General features: G+C 56.8%; 1 protein-coding gene across 1 annotated transcript; it reads left to right on the forward strand.

Moving 5' to 3' along the window:
- Nucleotides 1–9,900: 9,900 nt before the first annotated feature.
- Nucleotides 9,901–21,745, forward strand: TSPEAR (thrombospondin type laminin G domain and EAR repeats). The gene is made up of 12 exons (XM_027724941.2): nucleotides 9,901–10,142; nucleotides 12,531–12,751; nucleotides 13,109–13,347; nucleotides 13,473–13,563; nucleotides 13,935–14,091; nucleotides 14,480–14,611; nucleotides 16,024–16,256; nucleotides 17,592–17,778; nucleotides 19,270–19,499; nucleotides 19,578–19,765; nucleotides 20,341–20,442; nucleotides 20,692–21,745. The coding sequence occupies exons 1-12, from the start codon at nucleotides 10,022–10,024 to the stop codon at nucleotides 20,843–20,845; spliced, it is 2,055 nt and encodes a 684-aa protein (XP_027580742.2). The 5' UTR covers nucleotides 9,901–10,021; the 3' UTR covers nucleotides 20,846–21,745.
- Nucleotides 21,746–22,487: the final 742 nt, after the last annotated feature.

Here is a 22,487-nt window from a genome sequence, read left to right on the forward strand (position 1 = left end):
ATTTGAGAAGGACACTTAGATCATAGAATCACTGAATGGTTTGGCTGGGAAGGGACCTTAAAGACCATCTCGTTCCAACCCCCTGCCATGGGCAGGGACACCTTCCACTAGACCACATTGCTCAGATGTCCAGTTTCTACTCAGAATTTCCACAGTCCCCAAATCTCTCTGTTTAGAAATAAAATCTTTTTTTTTTAAGTGACTGGCACGCAGCAGGCTTGCTGACTCAGGTGTTTGAAGCCACCCAGTGAACATGCCTACCAGGCACTCTTGCAGGTGACAAAATGTAGGGAGAAGTTCACCTCAGAGGACTTGGTGTCGAGGTGAGAACTGTCCTAAGTGGTGGCTGTTTGCTCAGCTGAAACCAGCAGTGAGTGTTTTTCATTGAAAGGAGTTTGTTGTTTATCATGTTCTTTGAGGAAGAAATTTTTCCTTGTGAGGGTGGGGAGGCCCTGGCACAGGTTGCCCAGAGAAGCTGTGGCTTCCCCATCCCTGGAAGTGTCCAAGGCCAGACTGGACGGGGCTTGGAGCAACCTGGGATAGTGGAAGGTGTCCCTGCCTGTGGCAGGGGATTGGAATGACATGGGCTTTATGGTCCCTTCTCACCCAAACCAGTCTGAGATTCTGTGAAAGGGTTAAAGGTGGCAGCGTGGTTGGCATGCTAGATTCCCTGTGTTATTTGCAGGAAAGAAAGAAACCTTTATTTTTCTACAATAAACTGAATCCTTGCATGCAGCACAAGGGTTCAGCTCGCACAGTGGAGGTGTGTGGGCTCCTGCTGTGACCAGCTGAGAGGGTCTCACAGTACAGGCACCTTATTGTAGGCAGGGAACACCTGAAAGTTCAAGCTTGTGAAGCTGCCCTGTGGCTCCCAGGATAGACTTCCCTGAAAGGCTTAATCCTCTCCCTTCCTGAAGGAACACACATTGGCAGCATGTGCAGTACTGGCCAGTAGCAACGTTTTTCTGAGCAGTTGCCTTTTTTTGGCCTGAAACACTTACTATAAAACACGTTCACTGGGGAGTGTCAGAGCTCGACAGGTGTTACGCATGCAGGTAAAGTATTACAGATTTTAAAGAATCTCGTTCTCTGGATTATATTTGCTTTAAGGTTTTATATAAAAAAAAAAAGAAAACAACCAACCCCAAAAAACAACAGAAAACAAACCTTCAACAAAGCTGTAAAAATGCAAGCAACGTCCTCTTTAAAGCCTTTGTATATACACACATCCACACACACATGCTGTTGTTTTTCCTTGGCGGAGGGGCTGTGTCAGAACACACACAGTGGGTTGTGAGACATCCATTAACTGGGTTGGTGTGCCTGTGTGCAGGCGGGTGGCTCTTTGAAAGTGTGAGAGGCGTTGGAACCACATGAAACGGCTGCAGCTTGGGGGCAGAGCCAGCCCCGGGCTCCCTGCCAGCATTTTTTTTGCCTTTCTGGAGCGATATCATGAATGGAAGGTGGTGTGCTGCCTTGGGATGGGTGAAATAGGGAAGCTCTGCTTCTCAAGAGGGTCCCTGCTGTCCTCCCAAAGTTGTGTCTTGGTGAGGATGCTCTGTGTGTTTTGCCCCTGTGAGAATGGAAAGAAGAAGCAGCACAGACCTGAAATGTCCGTACCCAGTGCCAGCTGTGCTGCTTACACTGGGATTGTCTTGGATGTGGGATTGGTGCTGCTTTTAGCTCCAGAAAGGGGCTGGAAGCAGCAGCTTCCCCTGCCCCAGGGGTCTGTGTGTGCTGTGACTGAGCCAGGGCAGTGGCAGGGATGGAGGTATGAGCACTGGGGGTTCCCACACTACCCTGACAAGAAGTGGCACTGGTCACATGCCCTATGTGGCTTCTCTCAAATTTCCCTTGGAGGAAGAAGAAAATCATAGAATCACTGCCTTTCAGCAAGTTCAAGGTCTGGAAGAGTGTGAGGAAAGGGATGCTGAGGGTCTTGCTGCCAGCTGGAGGCATAGTTGGGGGTCTCAGAGGGAGGAAAAGGTGAAGGAATCTGGAGAATTCCTCTAGCATCTGAGGGCCTGAGCTTCCAGCCCCAGCGAGGGTTCCTGGTGTCCCCTCTCCTGCAGCCAGGTCCCATCTGATGTCACAGGCACCAAAGTGCTGTGCCAGGCTCTGTGGTGTTGCAGGGATGAAACCCAGCACTGAGGAGGGAATTGCTCAAGCCAGTTAACATTTGGTGGTCCTGCTCAGTGCTCTCGTGGTCCCCTGGGAGCATGGGATGGCTGGGAGGTTTGTGCTTTTCCCAAGACTCCAGCACTGGTGATCTTCCTGTCCATCCCAGCCTGCTGGATCCTGGTCCTGCCTCGGCTGCCAGCCCCTCTTCCAGCCTCAGGACAACTAGCCAGGTGGCTTTTGAAGGTGGCTTGCACCCCTCGAGATGGGACTGGGTAGCAGTTGCGATGATGGGACTCGTTAGTATATAATTGATGGTGGTGACACGACCTGTGGGTTATTACAGGGGAACGGCCAGTGTGAGCAGTGTGTGCATGAGCTCTCAGGAGCAATTTGGGAGTGGGTCTGTCTGGTCATGTCCCTGAAGGGCGTGGGGGGAGATGAGCCAAGTCCTGGCCTGAGTCCCCTTCCTCCATGCATGGGGCATCTTGACCGGGGGATGAGACCGTGGCTCTGTCCCAGCTCTGACAGGAGCCATATGGGGGGGGGTGGCTGGGAAGGGGGGTTCCCTGGGACAGGGCTGAGGAGTGAAGGCAAGTGCCCCCACTGGGGCCGCCCCTTTGGTGGGTGTGGGGTTGGGTTCAAAGTGGCAAAGATGCAGGATACAACATGCAGGGGGTGGGAGGCACCCACACGCTTGGGTGCAGGGCCTAGCACAGGGAGGCTCTCCACCCATGGCCAGGATGGGAGTTTGTCCCTAAAACAGTTTTGCCCACGCCAAAACAATTTGGCAAATTGAACCCAGTTGGGGTGGCATGGGGATGTTGGGTGAATCGGGGTTTCTTTGCTGAATCTGCCTGGGATGGGTTCACACAGACTCCTCTCCTGCTGTGGTGCTTCACCAGGATCCCTGTCTTCTTCTGCCCGTCAGAAGAATATCCCTTGGAGATCCGATAAGATCTGACCCCGGTCAGGTCCCTCCAGGCTTGGTCAGCAGGTCAGGTGCTGGGGGATCTCACCCTGTGGAACAGGCGTGTTTAAGAGATGCCTCCATCCCCAAGCTGATTGTGAACTGCAGAGCTTGTCCCCAGGGATTTCTCGCTTCCGCTTGCCATTCATCCTTCTGGGAGCTAGGAAGTGGTGAAACATGTAGTGGACCAGGTCAGGGGGATTTGCTGTGATGCAATGTTGGAAGCCTCTGCGGTTGAAGTTCCCTCCTTGAAGTCTCTGGACTTGCTGCGAGGGTGGCTCAGGAGGGGCCTCGCTGAGCTGGAGCTCAGCTTTGCTCACTGGTTCTTGCAATGGAGGAGGATGCCAGATGGGCAGGGTGGAGGGCAGGTGTTTTCAAACCCACTTTCCCTGGAGAGGCAATTAGAAGTTGAGTTTTGTCCTTCACCAGATCCTGCTTTGACACGGGAACCTAGGCCTTAGTGGGAGGGCATGGGTTCAAGAACTGCAGTGACCTCTGAGGGCTCTATATGAAACTTGGCTTTATGAAAACATTGGTATTGTTGGAGAAGCCGCTTGTCCAGACTGTCTCCATCCAGCCTCACTTTTAGCATTTGATGCTTTCAGCATCTGTCCCTTGAACACCCAGTCAGTGACGAGAGGGCACCTGATTTATTTTACCAATTTATTACAATCCCCGTCCAACAAGGCTCATAGGTTGAATTCCCTCTCATATGTTAAATACTTTCTTCTCTACCCAGAGAAGCTTTGGCTGCCCCATCCCTGGAAGTGTCCAAGGCCATACTGGATGGGGCTTGGAGCGACCTGGTCTAGTGGAAGGTGTTTCTGGCCATGGCAGGGGGGGTGGAATGAGATGAGCTTTAAGTTCCCTTCCAACCCAAACCATTCTGTGATTCTTCTGTAGATACTCCTGTTCCTCCTGTGAGACCCATGGAGAGTGACAAGGGTGATCTCCTTCCCTACCATTTTGAGCCTGGGCTGAGCTTGCCCCTTCCCCACCACAGCCATTGTACTTTGGCCGGTTACAGGAAGCTGGATGTCACCACTGAATGATTTAGGTTGGAAAAGACCTCCAAGATCATGGAGTCCAACTGTTAACCCAGCACTGCCATGTCCCAGTGTCTGAGAATCTTGGGAATGCCCAACAGTGCTGGGGAGCAGGGCAGGAGCTGCGGTGCATGGGGTAACCACTCTGAGGATGCTGCCTCTGTTTCTGTGCTAGTGGAGACCGGGCTCCAAGGGCTGGATGGCAGGCACCTCGGCACGGGAACCACATCCCCACCGGCATCTGCACAGCTCCGAGCACAGGGGCCCGTGGTGCTGCAGATGGAGTGACTGGGCAGCAGCATTGCACTGGAAGAACTGCCCTGAAGAAAGCCTTGGAAAACAATAGCAATTGTTCTGTGCCTTTGTTCCCTTCCGTCCCCGGATGTCGGAGGAGATGGAGCTGCGCTCGGCTGCCGGCGGGTGGGCAGAGCGAGCGTGGCTGCCTGTGCTCCCGCCGGGGACCCGGGGAGCCCTCCGAGCCCGCCGCCCGCCCTGCCGCCCGCAGCCCGGTCCCGCCAGCGCCTCCAGAGCCCGAGTCAGCGCTCGGGTAATAATTAAAGCTTGACACTGTCATATAAGCGAGCGACAAAGCTGGCTGTGATTCTCTGTGTCAGGGGGCAGGAGGTTTTCTTACGGCTGCAGAGCAAAATGATGCTAAAGCTGCTGTTCTTCACCGCAGGGACCTCGGCCTGCCCATGGTCCGGGCAAGAGGGAGGACCTGGCCCCAGTCCAAATTTGCTGCCAGCACTGGGGAGAGGCTCGTGATACCCACACCATTCCCTAATGCCCCAGGGAGTCTGAGATGGACTTCTGGGAGAGAAGGTGCTGACTGGTCCCTAAACAGGGAGCCACGGGATCACTTTGGTCCAAGCAGCGCCATGCTTCCCATTTTCTATCCCTGCTGGTCCTCAATGGGCCCAAGCATATAGGGGCAAATCCCTGGGTTCCCCTGCTGTGGCTCTTTGTGCCACTTACCACCATCTGCCTGCTGTGAGTGTGTGCTCACTGCCACTGACCAAAGGGCTACAAGCAAACATGGAGAAGGGTTTCCCCCAGCACTGCCAAGGGAGATTCCTCTCCCCCTGCCAGAGCCAGCCCCTGGGGTTCAGGCATTACCCCAAGGCAGCCTGCAGAGAGAGATCACAGAATCACAGAATGGTTTGTGTTGGAAGGGACATTAAAGTTCATCTCATTACGACGCCCTGCCATGGGCAGAGACACCTTCCACTAGATCGGGTTGCTCCAAGTCCTATCCAGCTTTGCTTTGAACACCTCCAGGGATGGGGAGTCCACAATATCTCTGGACAACACAGCACGGGGCACTTGTCATGGGGTTTGCTTGGCACAGCTGACAGTTCCCCATGCAGGGCCCTCAGGTGTGTGTGTTCAGCCTGATGAGCTGCTGCTCCTGATGCAGGAAGGCTCAAATGTTTCCAAACTCTACCTGCTTTGCACAATCCCACAACCTTGGGACAAGAGCTGCTGCTGAAGGAGCATAGAGCACAGGCAGTAAGCATGAAACAGGAATGTTGCCTCCTTCCCCTTGGCCTCCAGAACGCTGTTTGTTCCCTTTGCGGAGAGATCTCAGCTGACCTCAAAGCCAAGCAGAGCTTTCCCATTGCAGGTGGAATAGGGAGTGCAGGTCACACCAAGTGACGTGTGAGTCCCTCTCCTGCTCTTTTGCCTCCATGTAGACTGGGGACCTATAAAAAATAACCATTTCTATAGTTGGTGTGCTCATGGTTTCCTGGGTTGGGTGCCCTCCATCTATGGGGAGCTGCCTTACTGAAAAGTGGTGAGTCTGGGTGTCCTGTGGCTGCAGGGAGGTGACTCGGCCTCTTCAACAGGTTTGGGCACACTGAGGGAAGGTGGCAAAAATTAGAACAACCATGTCACCGAGGAACAGGCAGTAGTGAAGAGCTGTTGATCACATGCAGGAGGCGAGGGGGGATGCAGCTGCAGGGTGCTGCACAGCCCTATCCGGAACAGCTCCGGTGCAGAAGCACGGTCACAAAGCCTGTCTTTTCCCTTGTACTGGCGAAAGTTAAGTGTCTGCTTTTTGGAGCCCTTTCAGAGCCCGCCAGCTCAGCTGCCATGTGTCCTCCAAATGCAGGACAGGACTCTCAGCTTGCTTCTGGCTGCCTGGGCAGGGACATGGGCTGCAACCCACTGCCTGCTGCCATGGCCAAAGCCAGGGAGCCCTGCCAGGGGCTCCCAACTCCTTCATTCCCTGGGGCTGGCAGTGGATGTGTGGACACAGAGGGCTCTGGGATGTGAGCGATGCTGGTGGCTCACCGCTGCCCAGCAGGGATTGCTCCCAAAGGCAGCTCCGTGCTGGGAAGCTGGCAGCGGGACTTGCCGCGTCGGGGTGGCTTTATGCTTTTTTTTGGTGGTTTTCCTAAAAACGGTGCCTTTTGCAATCCTCCCAGTGCTTCACAAAACTTTTCCTGGCAGAACCTCTCAAAAAACTTCTGGGAATTCAGTTTTTGAAAGGCATTGGGGTCAAAGACATTTACACTTCTGTACAACACTGACAGGTTTCCTGGTGCGAATATTTCTTGCCGGAACTCCACTTTATGTTGGTGGGTTGGACTCAGGGAGCTGAAGTTGCTCCAGGAAACAAAGGGAAAATTTTCAGCCTGGGAGAAAGGGCAGAGGTGATGAGGGAGGAGCCTTGGAAACGGCTGAGGATGGAGACCTCATCCTGCCATCCTGGGTAAGCTGTTCCATTTGTTCAGCCCAAACTGTGATATGTGGAACTGCGATCTGGGATGTCACTCTGGGAACAGTTCCCCCCATCCCCTTCATAACTGATCCCAAAGGGCTGATCCCCACCCTGCTGCTCAGGTGAGACTGGCTCCGTGTGCTCATTGCTGACCTCCAGCTCCATCCCCATGGGGGGGTGTGTGGCAGGCTCCACTGACACTGCCAGTGCAGGCAGGAGGGCAGACACAGGCTGGGGACAGCACAGGATGGGTATTTGTCAGTAGGTTACTTATAGGGTCCCTCAAAGCTTTGCCCTGTAAGCACACTGTGTTTCAGAGAGAAATACTTGACGGTCTTAGAGGTCTTTTCCAACTTAAAGGATTCTCTGATTTCCTACAGATGTCAGGAATAAAGACTGAAATGAATAAGGCATGAGGCCCTGAAACACGACTTTGTGTCTGCAAATAATAAGGAATGAGTTACAGCCTTGGAAGAGCAGGAACGCTCCCCGTGTGCAGGGTCCAGCCTGTCCCTGGCGTCGAGGAGGTGCCCTCCTTGCACTGTCCCCTGCGTGAAAGCTCTGCTTGGAACAGATTGCCTACAGATGGGTTTCTCAACCTTTCCTAACACAGGGATGGCCAAACCTTTTTGGTGAAAATCCAAGGACCATTTTGTTCAGAGCCGCCACATGGTTTTATTTACACCCCATGCGAAGTAGGCAAACGACTCACTGTTTGTCTCTTTTATTTCATCCCCTCGTGCTGGCTTCTGCACATAGGAATGTGTGCCTGGGTGCTTAAGGAACTATTTTGCAGACCACTTCCTACTGTCCTTGGGACACAGAGCAGGTCCTGGACCTAACGTGACAGCAGGCAGCGATGTGTCCCTGTCCTTACTTCACACAACAGCTCGGTTCCCCTAGCAGGGAGGAAAGTGCTGGGCACTGCCTGAGCCTCTCCACCATCGTCTGCCATGCCAGCATCCCCAGCCCAAGGATGGGAAAAGCCCTTGAGGACCATCAACATCCCTGTCCTCACCAGGAGGCTGTTCATTAATGTGGCTGAAGAGCAGACTGAGCCCACCATGTCCTCCGTGGTCATTGGTGAGGGCTTTGGTTCCCCCACCTCCTGCCTGAAAGTCCACAGATCTCCCTGCTTCTGGAGGGGACAGCCAGAGCTGTGTCCTTGGCTCTGGAGACGTTCCCACCAAATGTTTTTTTGGACAAGAAAGCACTCAAAGGTGCCTGCATCCTCTTTGGAAAAACAGTCACCCTGGAATCTCTGGCAGGACTTTGCCTCCCTCCCTGGACTCTCGCAGAGCCTCAGCAGGAGTCTTCCCCAAACCCATCCTCTGCTCAGGGCGGTGCTGCCAGCTCCCAAAGCCACGCTTAACTTGACACATGTGTGCGGCCCTGGGAGATGTGGCGGCTCTGATTCTCATTTGTGCCACCTTCCCCAGTGCCAACCTGACAGGGGCTTCCCCTCCAACATACCCAGCTCTCTGCCAGACAGGCCCAGAATGCCTGTCCCCATCTTCCCACAGCTTGGGGTCCCAGTGGGGTGGCTGCTGCCGGTCCCGATCCTGGCGGCTGTCCCCAAATCTGCAGGGAGCATCAGGACGGGCTGAGCCTGTCAGGGAAGGTGGGATGGTTTGTGCCTCCTGCATCCCTTGTGGTCACCTCCAGCAGCTCACATTCAGGACCCCCGGCTGCCATTCAGGACCCTCAGCTGCCGTGCAGGACACCCAGGTTTGGTTGTGGCTGTGCCACTGAACACCATGCCCAGCATGAGGATGAGGGTGGTGGGGAGCCAGTGGTGTGTCACCTCTGCAGTTCTCCCTGCAGCGAGGTTAAGCTCTGCTTAAACTCTGATCCCGGTAGAGCCCTAATTTGGGGGATGCCCAAAAGGAGGCTTTTTGGAGAGAAAGAGCTCCACGCAGCCCTATTTGGGCTATTGGACAAGCACACAGCCACTCTCCAGGCTCTGAGCCAGAGGCACCGACATTCTGGAGTCTTGGGGTTTGGTACAGCTTCTCTCAGGATTTGGGATCGAGGTGCAGGGTGCTGCACGCCACCATGGGGTGCACCCCTTGGGCTGCACCCTCGCAGCCCCAGCACAGCAGGTTTTGGGGTGTGGGCAGAACACGGCCATGGGTCCAACTCCGCCTGATCCTCGCTGACGAAACCCCCAGTTTGCGACACAGTTTTTGGCGTTGGGTCCTGGCCATCCGCTTTCTATTCCAGCGCTCGCCTTGCAGGAAGGCTTTGGGGACGGGGGGGTGGGAGCCTGTTTCAATTGTTTGGGGAATGGAAGTGACTTGTTCTGCGGCTGGAGGAGCCCAGCAGAGCTCGCTGCGTGCAGGGAGTTTTTCCACTGCTGTTGCTCCCATTGGAACAGCGGAACCTTGAGGGCTTCCCAACTGGTGGCGTTCTGGCTGCAGGGCCGGTTCTGGTGGCTGGCCCGTGGGATGGAGCCTTGCCTGAGGCACAGGCTGTGCATCACTTACAGGCTGTGCATCACTACATCAGGACCGTTTTGGGGGGAAATATGCATTTTGTGGGGTCTGGCTTATTTTTGGGCACGGTGGAGTGGTCTGGAGGAGTCAGAGGGTCTCTCAACCAGTACAGACTGGGATTGTGCTGCCAGAAAAACAAGGCATTTAGGGGCAGAAGGTTCTCACCTTGGTGTCTACAGGCAGGGGTGAATCTCCCACCTACTCCCACGTGAGCCCGGAAAAATGAATCACCAAAAATGAAGGGAAGCAAAGAAAGAAAGCAAAAAATAATGATTAAAAAATCCCTCCCCAAAGCCGCCTTCCAGAGGGTTGGGCAAAAGATAAAAGCTCTCGGAGGAGCCGGGACTCCTCCTCTCCCACCGCCGACCTCTCATTTAAATGTCTGTGCGGAGGCTGCAGCCGGCACTGCCTCGGCGGCCGCCCCGAGGGACCCTCGCCAGCCCCCGCCCGCTCGCCATCCCAGCCCTGCCCCCGGGGGTGATGCCCACGCAAGGCAACGGCAGAGCCGAGGCTTAGAAGCCTGGGGTGACAAATCCCCAAGGAGGACGGATCGGTACTGGGGTGCTCCGGGGGGTCCCACCACAGAGCATGCGAGAGCCCCCGGGGAGCTGAGCCGAGCAGCGCCTGCCGGGGCAGGAAGGAGTGGACAGCAGGGGTGTCCCGGTGGATGGACCCCCTGAGACCAGCCCCCCCGATGTCGGCTCCACTGCTGCTCTGGGTCATCCTCCTCCGCTGGGCCAGCGGTGGGGGCTTCATCCGAGGAGGCAGGACGTGGCAGCACTGCACAGGTAGGAGCGAAGGGCAGGGGGTGGGTGGGCTGCACACCGCGAGGGGGGTGTCAAGACAGGTGTTAGCCCTGCTGGGAAACGTGCTCCCACGGATGGGGTGTTCCCCGCACTGACACGGCAGACCCCAGAAGATGTGCTCTGTTTTGGGGGGCATGCCTCAGGTGGGTCAGCCTCTCACTGGCAGCCCAGCCCCAGGATTCCAGCGCCCAGGCGCCTGTTATGCCTCAGGTGCTGCAGCTTCCAGCACTCTGCCAGCACCCATGGACAGCGGGTAGTGGGATCGTTCCTGCACCTGCAGCCCCCACCAGCAACCCTCTCAGAGCTGTGGAGAGACCTGTGTGCCTGTCCCTACGGCACAAGCATTGTCCCAAGGTCTGCTGGCCCTGGGGACAACATGAGAGGGGAAGGGCTGGAAAGAGGAGAAGTGAGCCATGAAGTCCCCTTGGAAAGTCCCTCCTGCCCCAGACTCTCCTGCTCTCTGACAGGCACAATCTGCACCCTCTGGCAGTAAATGTCTCTGTCCCACTGCCCCCAGCCAAGGAGCTGGCAGCTCCAATGGTATTTCCAAGAGGAGCCTGAGCTGAAGGGGATCCCCATGCCCTGGCTCTGCCACCCCATCCCCGTCCCTGTGCTGTGTAGGCAGTGAAACCTGAGTTCAGTTTTTGGGGCTGCTTGGGCCCAGGCTCTGTATGTTTGGGGTTTGTCCCAGTTTGATGGTGCCTGTATTTGCATTTTATTACAGCACAAATGATGTGAGAAGGACAACTGGGAGAGATTGGAGAGTTTCTGCCCACTGCCTCTTCCTTGAGGTGCTCGAGTCTCTCTGGGAGTGTCCCTGCCAGGGATATCAAGGCTGAGGACCCCAGCACAAGGTGCCCTGGCACCACATGTGCTGCCCAAGCTGGGCTGGAGCACCCCAGCTGCTCTCCCAGCCTTAGCAGTGCCAGATATGGGAGACAGACAGGGATGCACATCTTTGGGTTGAGATTTGGGGTTGGTTTTAGGACTCGGTCCCTTCCTGGCCCGCAGCCTCCAGCCCCACCTGAGCTGTCTCCCAGCTCATCCCCACCACCCCAGGGGCAGTTGAGGACTCCTAAACCCCCCTGCAAATCCAAGCCAGAGTTCAGCTTGTACTTTTTGCTGGGGAAAATGGAAACTGGCCATTCCAAGAGTGGTGCGTTTCTGAAATAAGCCATTCGAGTTAAACCTCCCCCAGCGAGGCTTTGCTTTAGGAGCAGCTTAAACCAGTGGTGGGGCAAGCAGGGGGCATGCAGAGTTGCCAGGCTGGGAAAGATCTCACTGATCTCTCTGCTCTGGGCTGAATGAAGCAATATGAGCAGATTCCTCTTTGCTCTGCCCACCTGGAATTGGGCTGACCAGGGGTGCCAGGAGGAAGCGCTTTCCTTCTCCAGCTGTTTTGGATTCAGATACATGGCCCAGCCTTGCTCCCATCTCCCTCCCTCCCAGCTCTCCCGCTGTGCCCCAGCAGCCGGGATTTATTAGTACAAATTGGAGCTAAAAGCTGAGTCTCAGTGGGGTTGGGATGAAATCAGGGGTATTTTAGTGTAGCCAAGTGCTGCTTCATCCCCTGGGCATCAACGCTCTTCTTTGCAGATGATGCAGGTCTGCCAGGGAAGCATTCAAAAGTAAAAACAGGAGGGTGCCAAGGCCAGGAAGGTCGGAGAAGCCCCCACAGCAGGTACAGCCCTTCCTGTGGCTGCTGGCTCGGGGCTTGCTGAGACATCAGACTGACGGTCACCCTGGCACTGCTCTGTGGGGTGGCACTTTGTGGTGCCCATGCACAGTGTGTTCTCACCGGGGTGATGCCCTGGGGCTGGGCACGTTGTTTTCTTTTCTGGGGAGAGATTAATTATTTATAATGAGTGGTTTTGGTGCCTGCTGGGGGAGTACGTGTGCGTGTGTGCAATTAGGGCTGAGTTGGGACAGCCTGAACCGGGACTGAAGGGTAGAGCTCTCCCCATGCCCCATAAGCAAGCCCACAGTGTTGGATCTCTGCCTGCTCTCCCGGTTCTGGCTGCAGTTGCTGGTGCCAGTGTATCCCGAGGAAGCTGGGGCTGCCTGGCTGGCAAGTCCCAGCTCCGTTGACAGCATTCAGAGCTGCATTAGTGGGATGGCTCTGCACACCCGGTGTTCCTGCTGTGGGGATGGAGACGCCAGCCTCGGTCTCTGGAGGGCAAATGTTCCCTCTGGCCCCAAAGCAGGGGCTCGGGGTGGACCCCAGGCAAGGGCCAGCAGGCTGCTGGGGCACACTGAGCCATCCTGCCGCCATGGGGCACCCCAGCCAGCGCAGTGGGGGTCCCATCCCACAGTGGGACAGGGTGGGATGGCTTTCACCGCTGTGACATGCTCCGCTGTCCCTTGGCACAGACCTGCGCCCGCTGGACATCCTCTCGGAGGTGGTGCCGGCCGGAGCGCTGGCCCGCGGCATGCGGGTGTTCCAGGTGCAGGGGCTGCGCGGCTTCCAGCTCGCCGCCTCGCGGCCCCGCGCCCTGGGCTTCCCCGCCTCCCGGCTCTTCATCCACTGCGACCGCTTCCCCGAGGAGTTCTCCATCATCGTCACGCTGAGGGTGCTCGGCGTCCCCGCCAAGGTGAGCGCGGCCGGGCGGGCACAGCGCGGGCACGGTGCGGGCACAGGGCGGGCACAGGGCGAGCACAGGGCGGGCACAGCGTGGGCACAGAGCGGGCACAGGGCGGGCACAGGGCGAGCACAGAGCGGGCACGGGGCGAGCACAGAGTGGACACGGTGCGGGCACAGGGCGGGCACAGCGCGGGCACAGAGCGGGCTCAGGGCGGGCACAGGGCGGGCACGGGGCGGGCACAAGGCGAGCACAGGGCGGGCACAGGGCGGGCCCGGCGCGGGCACAGCGCATCCCCGCAGCCCGGCGCGGGCACAGCGCATCCCCGCAGCCCGCGGCAGGCAGGCGTGAGCCCGTGCCCTCCCGCAGAGGAACGAGTACATCTTCACGCTGATGGCGGAGGAGAGCCCCGGCGTGCTGGTGGGGCTGCGCTACGCCCCCGACAAGCTCCACTTCCTCTTCTGGAGCCAGGAGCGCGCCGGCGGCTGGCAGACCCGCGTCACCTTCCCCAACGTCTCCCTCTCCGACGGCCAGTGGCACACGCTCGTCCTGGCTGTCTCCGGCCAGTCCTTCTCCCTGACGGTGGACTGCAGCATCCCCAAGGATGTGTAGGTTGGGGGCAGCGGCGGGGGGTTCAGAAGGGCGGGCGGGGTGGTGTTCCTCCACCAGCATCTCCCCGGGCCATCAGTAGATGCCATGAAATTGTCCCTGCCTTTTCTCTGCCCATCCTCAGGGTGGTGGAGACGCCGTTTCCAGGCTCGCTGTCGGTGAGGAGAGCCAGCTTCTACCTGGGCAACAGGCGGAGAAGGAAAGGCGTGTTCACGGTAGGTGACCCATGGTGTGGGTTGCCCGGGGGTGCTCGTGGCTGGCCGTGGGGTGACCCACAGCCCCCTGTCAGCTCCCTACAGTGGCAGGGCAGGAAGCAGAGGTAGCTGTGGGTTCTTGTGGAGGCAGTGAAAGGCAGCTGCAGCTCTGAGCCCCATGTCAATGCTCCCCTCACACCAGCTGTTAGATTGCATGAGCTGGGCATATGGGATTTGATAAATGTGTGTGAATCCCATGGAGACTTCTGCATCCTAGGAGGGAGGGCAATGAGCAGGAGTCGGGCAGAAAATCCTAGGCATGAATCACCTGCAGTTCCCATTCTGTGGTCTTGCTGAATTTGCTCTCCATCCTGCTGCTCCCACTTTCCCAGGGCTTGCTGAGACAGCTTGTCCTGCTGCCAGGAGCCGATGCCACCCCTCGGATATGCACCACCATGAACTTCAAAGTAGCAACGCTCTCTGTCCCCACTGTCCTCCAGGATGTCCCCATGAAGCCAGCGAGCAACGAGGTGCTCAAATACCCCTACGGTCAGTGCCCCCCAGTGCCTCTGTCAGCCACCCCTGCCTCTGGGAGGAAAGGCCTTTGTGTGTGGCAGAACACGGAGCAGGAGCAGGGGGGGAAGAAGGTGTCACCAGCACCCTCTGTTTCTCACGGTGTGGGATGGGATCCCTGTCCAAAACTCCCCTGGAGAGACAGGGTGCTCCTGCCCGGATCCCTTAGCAGCACTGGGCTCATGTTAGTGGCCCCACACAGGCTTTTGCCAGTCTGTGTCTTCCCAGGTTGGTGCTGGGTTGCCATTTCCCCCATCCCCTGGTGCCCATTATCAGGATGAGACCAGGACATCCAACCCTCCTACCTCTCTGTTCCTCCACTGTGTGTGCTAAGAGGCTCCTGCCTCACTCATCTCGTGGCCAGAGACTGACACGAAGGTGACCCTGGGGTCCCGTCCACGCTGCACCAAGCAGGAGAAGGCGCAGTTCTGGTTCAACGCCTCCCGACGAGGGCTGTACCTCTGCAACGGCAGCGCCTGGGTCTCCATGCTGGAAGGTACTGCTGGGGAGGTACTGGCACTCTTTGGGAGGGAGGGAGGCTCTTGCAGCAGAGCAGGAGCTGACATTTGCTCTTGAGACCGCTTTGGGATAGGAATCAGCAGCAGAGTGAGGGGGCCTGCCCCTCCCCTGCTCCGCCAGGCTTTGCTTTGTTCTCAGTGCCCACACCAGCACTTCCAGAACTGCTCTTGATTCAAGTGCCTCTGTGGTCCATCCGCCTTCTTCTTATCCACCTCTCCTGGGGCTTCTCAGGGCAGGATGAGCTCCTGGTCTGTCCAAGCAGGACAGCTCACCCCATGTAGAGCCATGTTCAGGGGTTTGTGCTTCCTGCCATGCGTTCCCAAAGGTTGTGGTGCTCCTGGTGCTGAAGCGCTTGTGGGGTGGACAAGGAGGAGCAGAGAGACTCATCAGCTGCCAGAAATTCTGGGGCAGCATTGGGAGGGTGGCAGAGGCAGGTCCCCATATTGTCCCGGCTCTGTTGGGACACTTTGTGAGGAAAACAGTGGGAGCACCAAGCTGAAAAAAACAACCAGAGCCCGGGTGGATGGATGTTATTCAATAATGACATGGATTTCACCCACTGGCACTCTCCCACGCACTCTAGGCGGTTTCCCCAGGATCCCTGGAGAGGACATGGAGTATGGGATATGCCATCAGCCAAACCGTGCTTCCCTTCACTCCTCTTCCAGCATTTTTCTTCTGCTGATATCCACTGGGTGGGCTTGGATGAGCCATTTGCTCCCCACAGGAACTGGCAGTCGCTGGATCCCCTATCCTTCCCTGCCTCTGGAAGTCATCAGTACAGATTGGCACCATGTCCCAGGAGACCTCATGCTGGGATCTTACTGACCTGTGCCCTTGGTGCCACCGACACTGGCCCTTCTCCAGTGCCCAGCCGTTTGCCTTTGGGGCAACTCTGGAGGTTTCTGCTCCTATTTCTGGCGTTAATTCTGTCTAAGTGTTCTCTAACCTCTCCCAGAGCTCATGCTGACTCCAGCCAGAGCCAGCAACTGGGCAGGGTTGCTGCAGGTGAGTGTGGGCTAACCTGGCTGCTCTCAGCAGCCCAGTGGACTGTAGGTCTCTTCCTCTCCTCCTTGGTCTTTTGAGGATAAATATATCAAAGTGATCAAAATCCATGGCGTGGGGTTCTTCCCTGCTCCCAGAGGAGACAGCCCTGCCCTCCACTGGGGAACAGGCAGGGATGGATGGGGCTGGATGTGCTGCCCATCAGGGTGGAGTCAATCCTTTTACCACCCCCTTGGTTTGGCCCTTCACCCCCAGTGACACCAGGACCTTCCCTTCCCCCATAAAGCTCCACACAGCAGCAATTGCCACGAAGCCGGCACGAGGCCTCTCTCCAGCCAAAATTATCAGATTTTAACCTCACCCCTCTTCTTTGTGGTCTCCCAGTCAAGCACAGGCTGGACTATGTGGAGGAATACCAGAACCTGGTGACCAACTCGGAGACGATGGGGGTTGAGGTCTTCACTATCCCAAAGGTGGGACTGTTTGCAGCCACAGCCAACCGGATCACCCCGCCGGGATCGGCCATCTACAAATGGACCGATGGGAAGTTTGTGCCCTACCAGAACATCCGCACCTACCAAGCTCAGTCCTGGAAGTATTTCACCATTGGGAAGAAGGTGAGTCTGCCTGGAAGGCGCCTCCATGTTTCAGTACATTAAAGTGCAGTTGCCCGACAGTGGCTTCTCTGAAGCCCAGAGTCTTGGGCATAGTTTAGGGAGTGAATCTTTCTCTCTTTGGTGGAGTCACGCTGATACACGTATTCAGCTGACCAAGGTCTCTCCAGGGACTGCCGGCTCATCTGTGGGCTGCCTGCTGTGTTTTACTCTTTTGCTGAGGCACAGCTGCATCCACCCAAGCCATTTCCAGCACCTGATCCTGACAGAGTAGGTAACTGCATCTCAGAGATCTACCTGTGGTCTTAGAGAGCCATCAGAGCCTGCAGATCCCTCCCAAGACCCACTGATTTCAACCTCCTGCATTTTCAAGCTCTCATGCTTTTAAATCATTCTGGGACTTCAGAGTCACCTCTCCTCCCCTGGGCAGTCTGCCATGGGACTTGTGAAGAGTATCTGCCTGGTTCTCTCCCCTTGGAAGCTTATCACTTTTGGAGGAGCCCTGGGCAAGGCACCTGCTGAGAGCCAGCTCTGTGCAGGGCCCCTGGGGAGCTGAGATCATTTCCCCTGTGGCATGACCCATTCTAGCTTTGTCACCAGGGTGGCTGCAGGGCTCCTCTGCTGCCAACCACATGCTCCAGGGTACAGAGGGATGGGTACCTCCAGGCTTGGTGTTACCAACAGCCCTGCTGGTTGGATACAAACAGGCCATGTCCTCTGTTGGTGGAAGGGGAACATGATGGTGGGGTCCTGCAGAAAACCCAGTCGGGCCGTGAAAGTGCCTGGTGGAGACAGCATGACAGAGGTTGGATGTGCTCCCCACCTTGCGCTTGGCTACCTCTGCTGCACCACAGCTGTCCCTGACATTTGCACAGGGGTTTCTTGGTCTGGAAAATGTTTTGTCTCAGGGAATTGTTATCATTATTGTCATTGTTATCATATCTGCGATTTTTCCTCTGAGCCACCTTCTTTACAGGAAGGTTTGGTAGCCTGAACCTCCCTCCCTCCCCAGTCCATTTCACATCCATGCTGGGGAGCATTCCCGAGGCCGGTGAGGCGCAAGCAGACACAGCTCAGCTCTCCCTCTCCTTGTCTAAGAGGTTGTGACTGAGAGTCGTGTCCCTGCCATGCACAAACACCTCCACAGGCCACTGGGTCCCTGTCCCCACTCTGAGTGCACTGTGCTGCTTGGGGACTGCTTAGGGACCCCAGCCAGGGCCACCTTGTCCTACAATAGCCACCTCATCCCTGGTCCCCCATCCCACCTCCCCACGCCCATTCTTGCCCATCCTCCTTTGAGAGGAGAAAATCAAGCTGTCCTGGCTTATTCCTTTTCAGATCTTCCTAGCAGTGGCGAATTTTGAGCAGAATGAGAGGGGTCAGGAGTTCTCTGTAATATACAAGTGGAGCCGCAGGAAAGCGAAATTCATCACGTACCAGCGGATCACCACGCACAGCGCCAGGGACTGGGAGGCCTTTGTCATTGAGGGAGAGGCTTTCCTCGCTGTGGTCAACCACAGAGAAGGTACCCAGCCCTCATATTCCCTACAGGCCCTGGGGTGACATCTGGGACCATGACAAGTGCCCCGCCACGGGTACCTGCTCAGAGCATCCTCCGGTTGCTGTGGAAACCCCGCGGCTCCCTGTGCATCCTCTGCTGGAGCGGAGTGCAGGGCAAAGCCAGGGAGATGTGCACACAGCTGGGAGCGTGGTGTCCTTCAGGAAGCCTGAAGCCATGCAGACCCTCCCATTGTAGGGGAGAAGAGTGTTTGGGGAAGTGGCTGATGCACTCCCCCTCTGGGTTTCTGGCAGCAGAAGACAAGGACAAGAGTGGGGACAGTGTCTGTGCTGAATCTCTCTGCTTCTTTTCATTTTTATCCCCAACGCTACATAACCTGGTAGCACCCCAGGCTGAGCCTTTTGCACATGGGAAACTGAGGGAACCAGGCCCTGGGAATAATTCTGTGCTGGGACATGCACTCCTCAGCATGGAGGGATGAATGGGTCGATAGCACAGCCCTGGCTCTCCAGGATGCTCCCAGCTGGGTTCAAAACACTCAGCTAATGGGCTCTCTCCCTGCCATCAGGGCTGGCTCCAGGGAAATCAGCTCCTCTGGCACCAGGCTCAGAGCTGGTGGCAGGTTCCTTGGGCACCTGTGAGCTGGGCTGGAAACTCCATGTGTCACCTGTTGGACCCCACCATGGCCAGTTTGGATGAGACCTACTCCCATGGCAGTGTGGTCCCTCCAGCAGACATGCATGCAGGGGTTAAGACCACCATGGCTAAGCCAACCTGGGGATGTTTCCTTTGGAGGCAGGTGGATGGGCAGTCCCTGAAGAGCTGCCACTTATCCATGTGGCCATTCCTACACATTCTCCCTGCAGCCTTTCCTGCCCAAGTCCCTTCTGCTGCAATGAGGATTTAAAGCCAGCTGGGTCCCACACAGGTGTGAGGTCGAGATGCTTGAGCAGAGCCCAGGAGCTGGATGGAGCACATGCTTTGGTGCTGGGGGGCAGCCCACGATGCCGGGAGCTGAGGGACATGGCTGGGACTGGCCCCACCACACCGAGCCACCCCGTGGGACAGCCAGCAGAACTTGGATGCCCTGGGACACTGGCACGGTGCCTCTGGGCTACTGCTCCTGTGGGGACATGGCACCCACCTGTCCCTCCTCTGCCAGGGCTGCCACGAAGCTGCCACCGTACGCTCAGGACAAGCTGCTGGTGTGTGCCATGGGATGGAGGCTCTAGGTAGGGATAGAGGCTCTAGGTATAGGTGGAGCCTCTAGACAGGAATGGAGACTCTAGTTAGGGATGGAGGTTCTAGGGAGGGGTTGAGGCTCTAGATAGGAATGGAGACACGAGGTAGGGGTGGAGGCTGTAGAATCTCTTCAGCTACTTCTTGGGCAGCAACAGGTGACATGCTGGCAAAAATTCATGTGGCTGAACCTGTTTCTTAGACAAGCCAGGTATCCTTTTCCCTCATAGTGCATGTCTGTCCATCTGTCTTCCCCAGGGAACAACCACAATATAGATAGTGTGATATACAGGTGGAACCCCAGGACAGGGTTGTTTGAAACTAACCAGACCATTCCTACCTCTGGAGCCTACGACTGGGAATTTTTCACCATCGGACCGTATTCCTTCTTGGCTGTAGCTAACACATTCAATGGCACATCCACTAAGATCTACTCACACATCTACATCTGGCTCAGTGGTTCTTTCCAGCTCTTCCAGTCTATCCTGGTAAGGCTTGCCTATTGCTCCTCAGTCCCCCTCTGGGTTTAGGTGAGCCAGCATGTCTCATGGTCTCCCTCCCCACAGACGTTTGGTGCTGCCGACTGGGAGGTTTTTCATATTGGGGACAGAGTCTTCCTGGCTGTTGCCAACAGCCACAGCTATGACAGTGGGATGCCAGCGCCCTCCAACTTCTATGCCATCAACTCCTCCATCTATGAGCTGAACATCACCGCTCAGATGTTTGTTAAATTCCAGGACCTTCTCACCTACAGGTACCTTTACTAGCAGTCAGGGTGCTCCTCAGTCCATGTCCTTCCCCTGAGCAGCCCAGAGGTCTCATAGAGTCATAGAATGGTTTGGGGTGGAAGGGACCTTAAAGATCATCTCATTCCAACCTCCTTGCCACAGGCAGGGACACCTTCCACTAGATCCAGTTGCTCCAAGCTCTGTCCAACTTGTCCTTGGACCCTTGCAGGGATGGGGCAGCCACAGCTTCCCTGGGCAACCTGTGCCACAGCCTCTCCTCTTTCAGTTTAAAACTGCACTCGCTTGTCTCCAGGAGGGTTCCTGCAGGTTTTCACACTGCCAGGGACTGAGACTGGTGGAGAGGGTGATGGGTGACAGCTCCTTGGCACCAAATCCCAGTGGGAGCTGGGAGAAGGCCCTGGATTTGAGAACGAGGCTGGATTTCTATCAGGAGCAACCTGGGAAGAGCAGGGTTTTCTGTGTGTCATCAGGGTGGCAGAGATTGGAGTGGGGTGGGCTCAGCCCCATGGACACACAGCCCCTTCTTCAGCTGGCCACACAGGGGCCACCTCACCTGCCCCTCTGCTTTCTTCATGCCCAGTGCCCTGGACTGGGAGTTCTTCTCGGTGGGAGACGACTCTTTTCTGGTGGTAGCAAACTCCTTCGATGGCTTCACCTTCTCCGTTAACAGTATTATCTACAGGTACTGCAGAGGGCAGGGTTGGGGAGCTTGGGCGTTGTTCCCAGCAGGAACGACCCTGCAGGGGTGTAACCTGGTGTGTCTGCCCAGGGAGGATGGATAGGACTGCTCCCTGCTTTCAGGCAGGAACGAGGAGCCCCAGTGAAGGACATCCCACCCTGAAACAGGGTGGAAGTGGGAGATGCCAGCCCCAGGGCTCAGCTTTCCTGCCCCTCCCAGGTGTCCTGGGAGCTAACTGCCCTTCCCGTGCAGGTGGCAAGGCTACGAAGGCTTCGTGGCAGCCCATCACCTCCCCACCGTCGGCTGCAGGGACTGGGAGGTTTTCCACACCGCTGAGGGCTCCTACCTGCTCTACTCCAGCGCCAAGGAGCCGCTTTCCAAGGTGCTCAAGCTGAAAACCACCTGAGGTGGCTGAGACATGCTCAGCTCATCGCCAGGACGGGGGCGAGCTGGGCATCCAGGTGAAGATGGACCGCAGAGCCCAGGAACGGTTGCAGCGTCAGCCGGGCAGTGGCTGGCTGTGCACTCTGCAGGAAGGGGGGGAGGAGGAGGAGGAGGAGGGAGCTCCAGGGCTCCCTGCAGCCTTGTCTGGGGGCTGGCAAAGGGGCTGAGACCTGCTTTGGTGCTGTTTCTCCTGGGAAAGCTCTCCCACCATGCTTCAGAGCCATGTCCTACACAAGGTTCCTGGCGCCCAGGTGCTTCCCAGGGCTCACTGGGACCTGACACTTGGCAGTCTCCAGCCAGGAGGGACCCAGAGGTGCCAGTGGCTGTGGCCAGAGGTTGCACAAAGCCAGGGAAGGAAGAGACTGAGCAGAGCATGAGCTGGCAGGGTGGGTGCATGGCAGAGGGGAGTAAACATGTGAGAAACTGCGGAAAAAGGTTGGTCCAGGCTTGGCTTTGGCTGCCCAGTGCCTGGTGCTGCGATGCTGCTGAGGACCATCTGGTTTGACATTGCAGCCACTCTTGGTGTCACCTTTGGTGGCATCACCACCCCCAGACACTGCTGTGGGTGCCTTCCCCCCCCTGCCGCTCTGCTGTGGCTGGTTTGGGTTGTCCTTGACATGTGACGTGTGTGTTGTACAAGCCCGTCAGTGTGTACAAGGACCAGTGCTTGTCCTTGCACACCTTTGCCTGGGGTTAGCGACTCCTGAGAAAACCCGCTATGCATTTGGACAAATCCAGCTACCACGGGCATGGGAAAGATCCAAAACTGCGCCAGGTGAAACTGTGGCCTCTTTTCTTTTCCTCGCCTTTGCTTGGGGACTCTTTTGCTTAACCAGAGCTCTAATAAACTGTGTGCACCCAGCCTTCATCCCATGTGAGTACCCAAACTGCTCTGCCCATGGCAGAGGCATCCCTTCACCCAACAAGTCACCCCCGGATGAGGCGGAGCCGTGTCCGTGTCCATGAGGATGAGGTGGCCCTGAGCACAGCAGTGTGCTGGGGTGAGGGTGCCCCTCTGCCCCCCCCCAACCCAGGACCCTCTGCCTCACCTGACTGTCCCAGAGCATCACTCAGTCTTCCCCAGGCCCAGGTTTCCTGCTGGAGCTGGGCCACCCACCCTGGAGCTGCGGAGCCCTCAGGATGTGCCAGCCCTGCAAGAAGGACTGAGGAGTCACAGCTTGAGCTGCCCCAGGGTACAGACCTGGGAGAGGCTCTGCATCCCTTCCTCCTCCCCCTGTTCATTGCAGCTGCACCTGGTTCTGCCAGGAAGGACCATTTCTCGCTTGTGAGATGAGGGAAAATTTGATTTGCTTCCATCACGCCAAGCCACCAGCGGCAACTCAAATTCAGCTCTGAGAAAGGGAAAGATGAGGCAAGATGTACCAGATGCATTTGGGCAGCTGGTCCCTGCTTGAGCCAGGCTGGGCTGAGGGTGGAAGGGACGGCACCTAATGGAAGTCATGCTGGTACATTGAATTTAGGCTGCTTTGGGAGAGATTGAAATAGGACAAGATTAATAGGACAAGATCAAACCCCCCGAGCACCACCCTCTGCCCCAGACACCCAGCTCTCAGCGTAGCACAAACCCTGAGGCTTTTCCTGTG

Source organism: Pipra filicauda, unplaced genomic scaffold, assembly GCF_003945595.2.
Source record: "Pipra filicauda isolate LSUMZ 115617 unplaced genomic scaffold, ASM394559v2 scaffold90_size2875636_pilon, whole genome shotgun sequence".
In the NCBI taxonomy this organism is placed as follows: domain Eukaryota; kingdom Metazoa; phylum Chordata; class Aves; order Passeriformes; family Pipridae; genus Pipra; species Pipra filicauda.

What these genes read in the sequence shown, in the direction of transcription:
- TSPEAR (XM_027724941.2), top strand. Translation starts at nt 10,022, where the DNA reads ATGGACCCCCTGAGACCAGCCCCCCCGATGTCGGCTCCACTGCTGCTC. An exon ending in GACGTGGCAGCACTGCACAG is followed by an intron (nt 10,143 to 12,530) that starts GTAGGAGCGAAG and finishes CCCTTGGCACAG; the next exon opens with ACCTGCGCCCGCTGGACATC. An exon ending in GGTGCTCAAATACCCCTACG is followed by an intron (nt 14,092 to 14,479) that starts GTCAGTGCCCCC and finishes TCTCGTGGCCAG; the next exon opens with AGACTGACACGAAGGTGACC.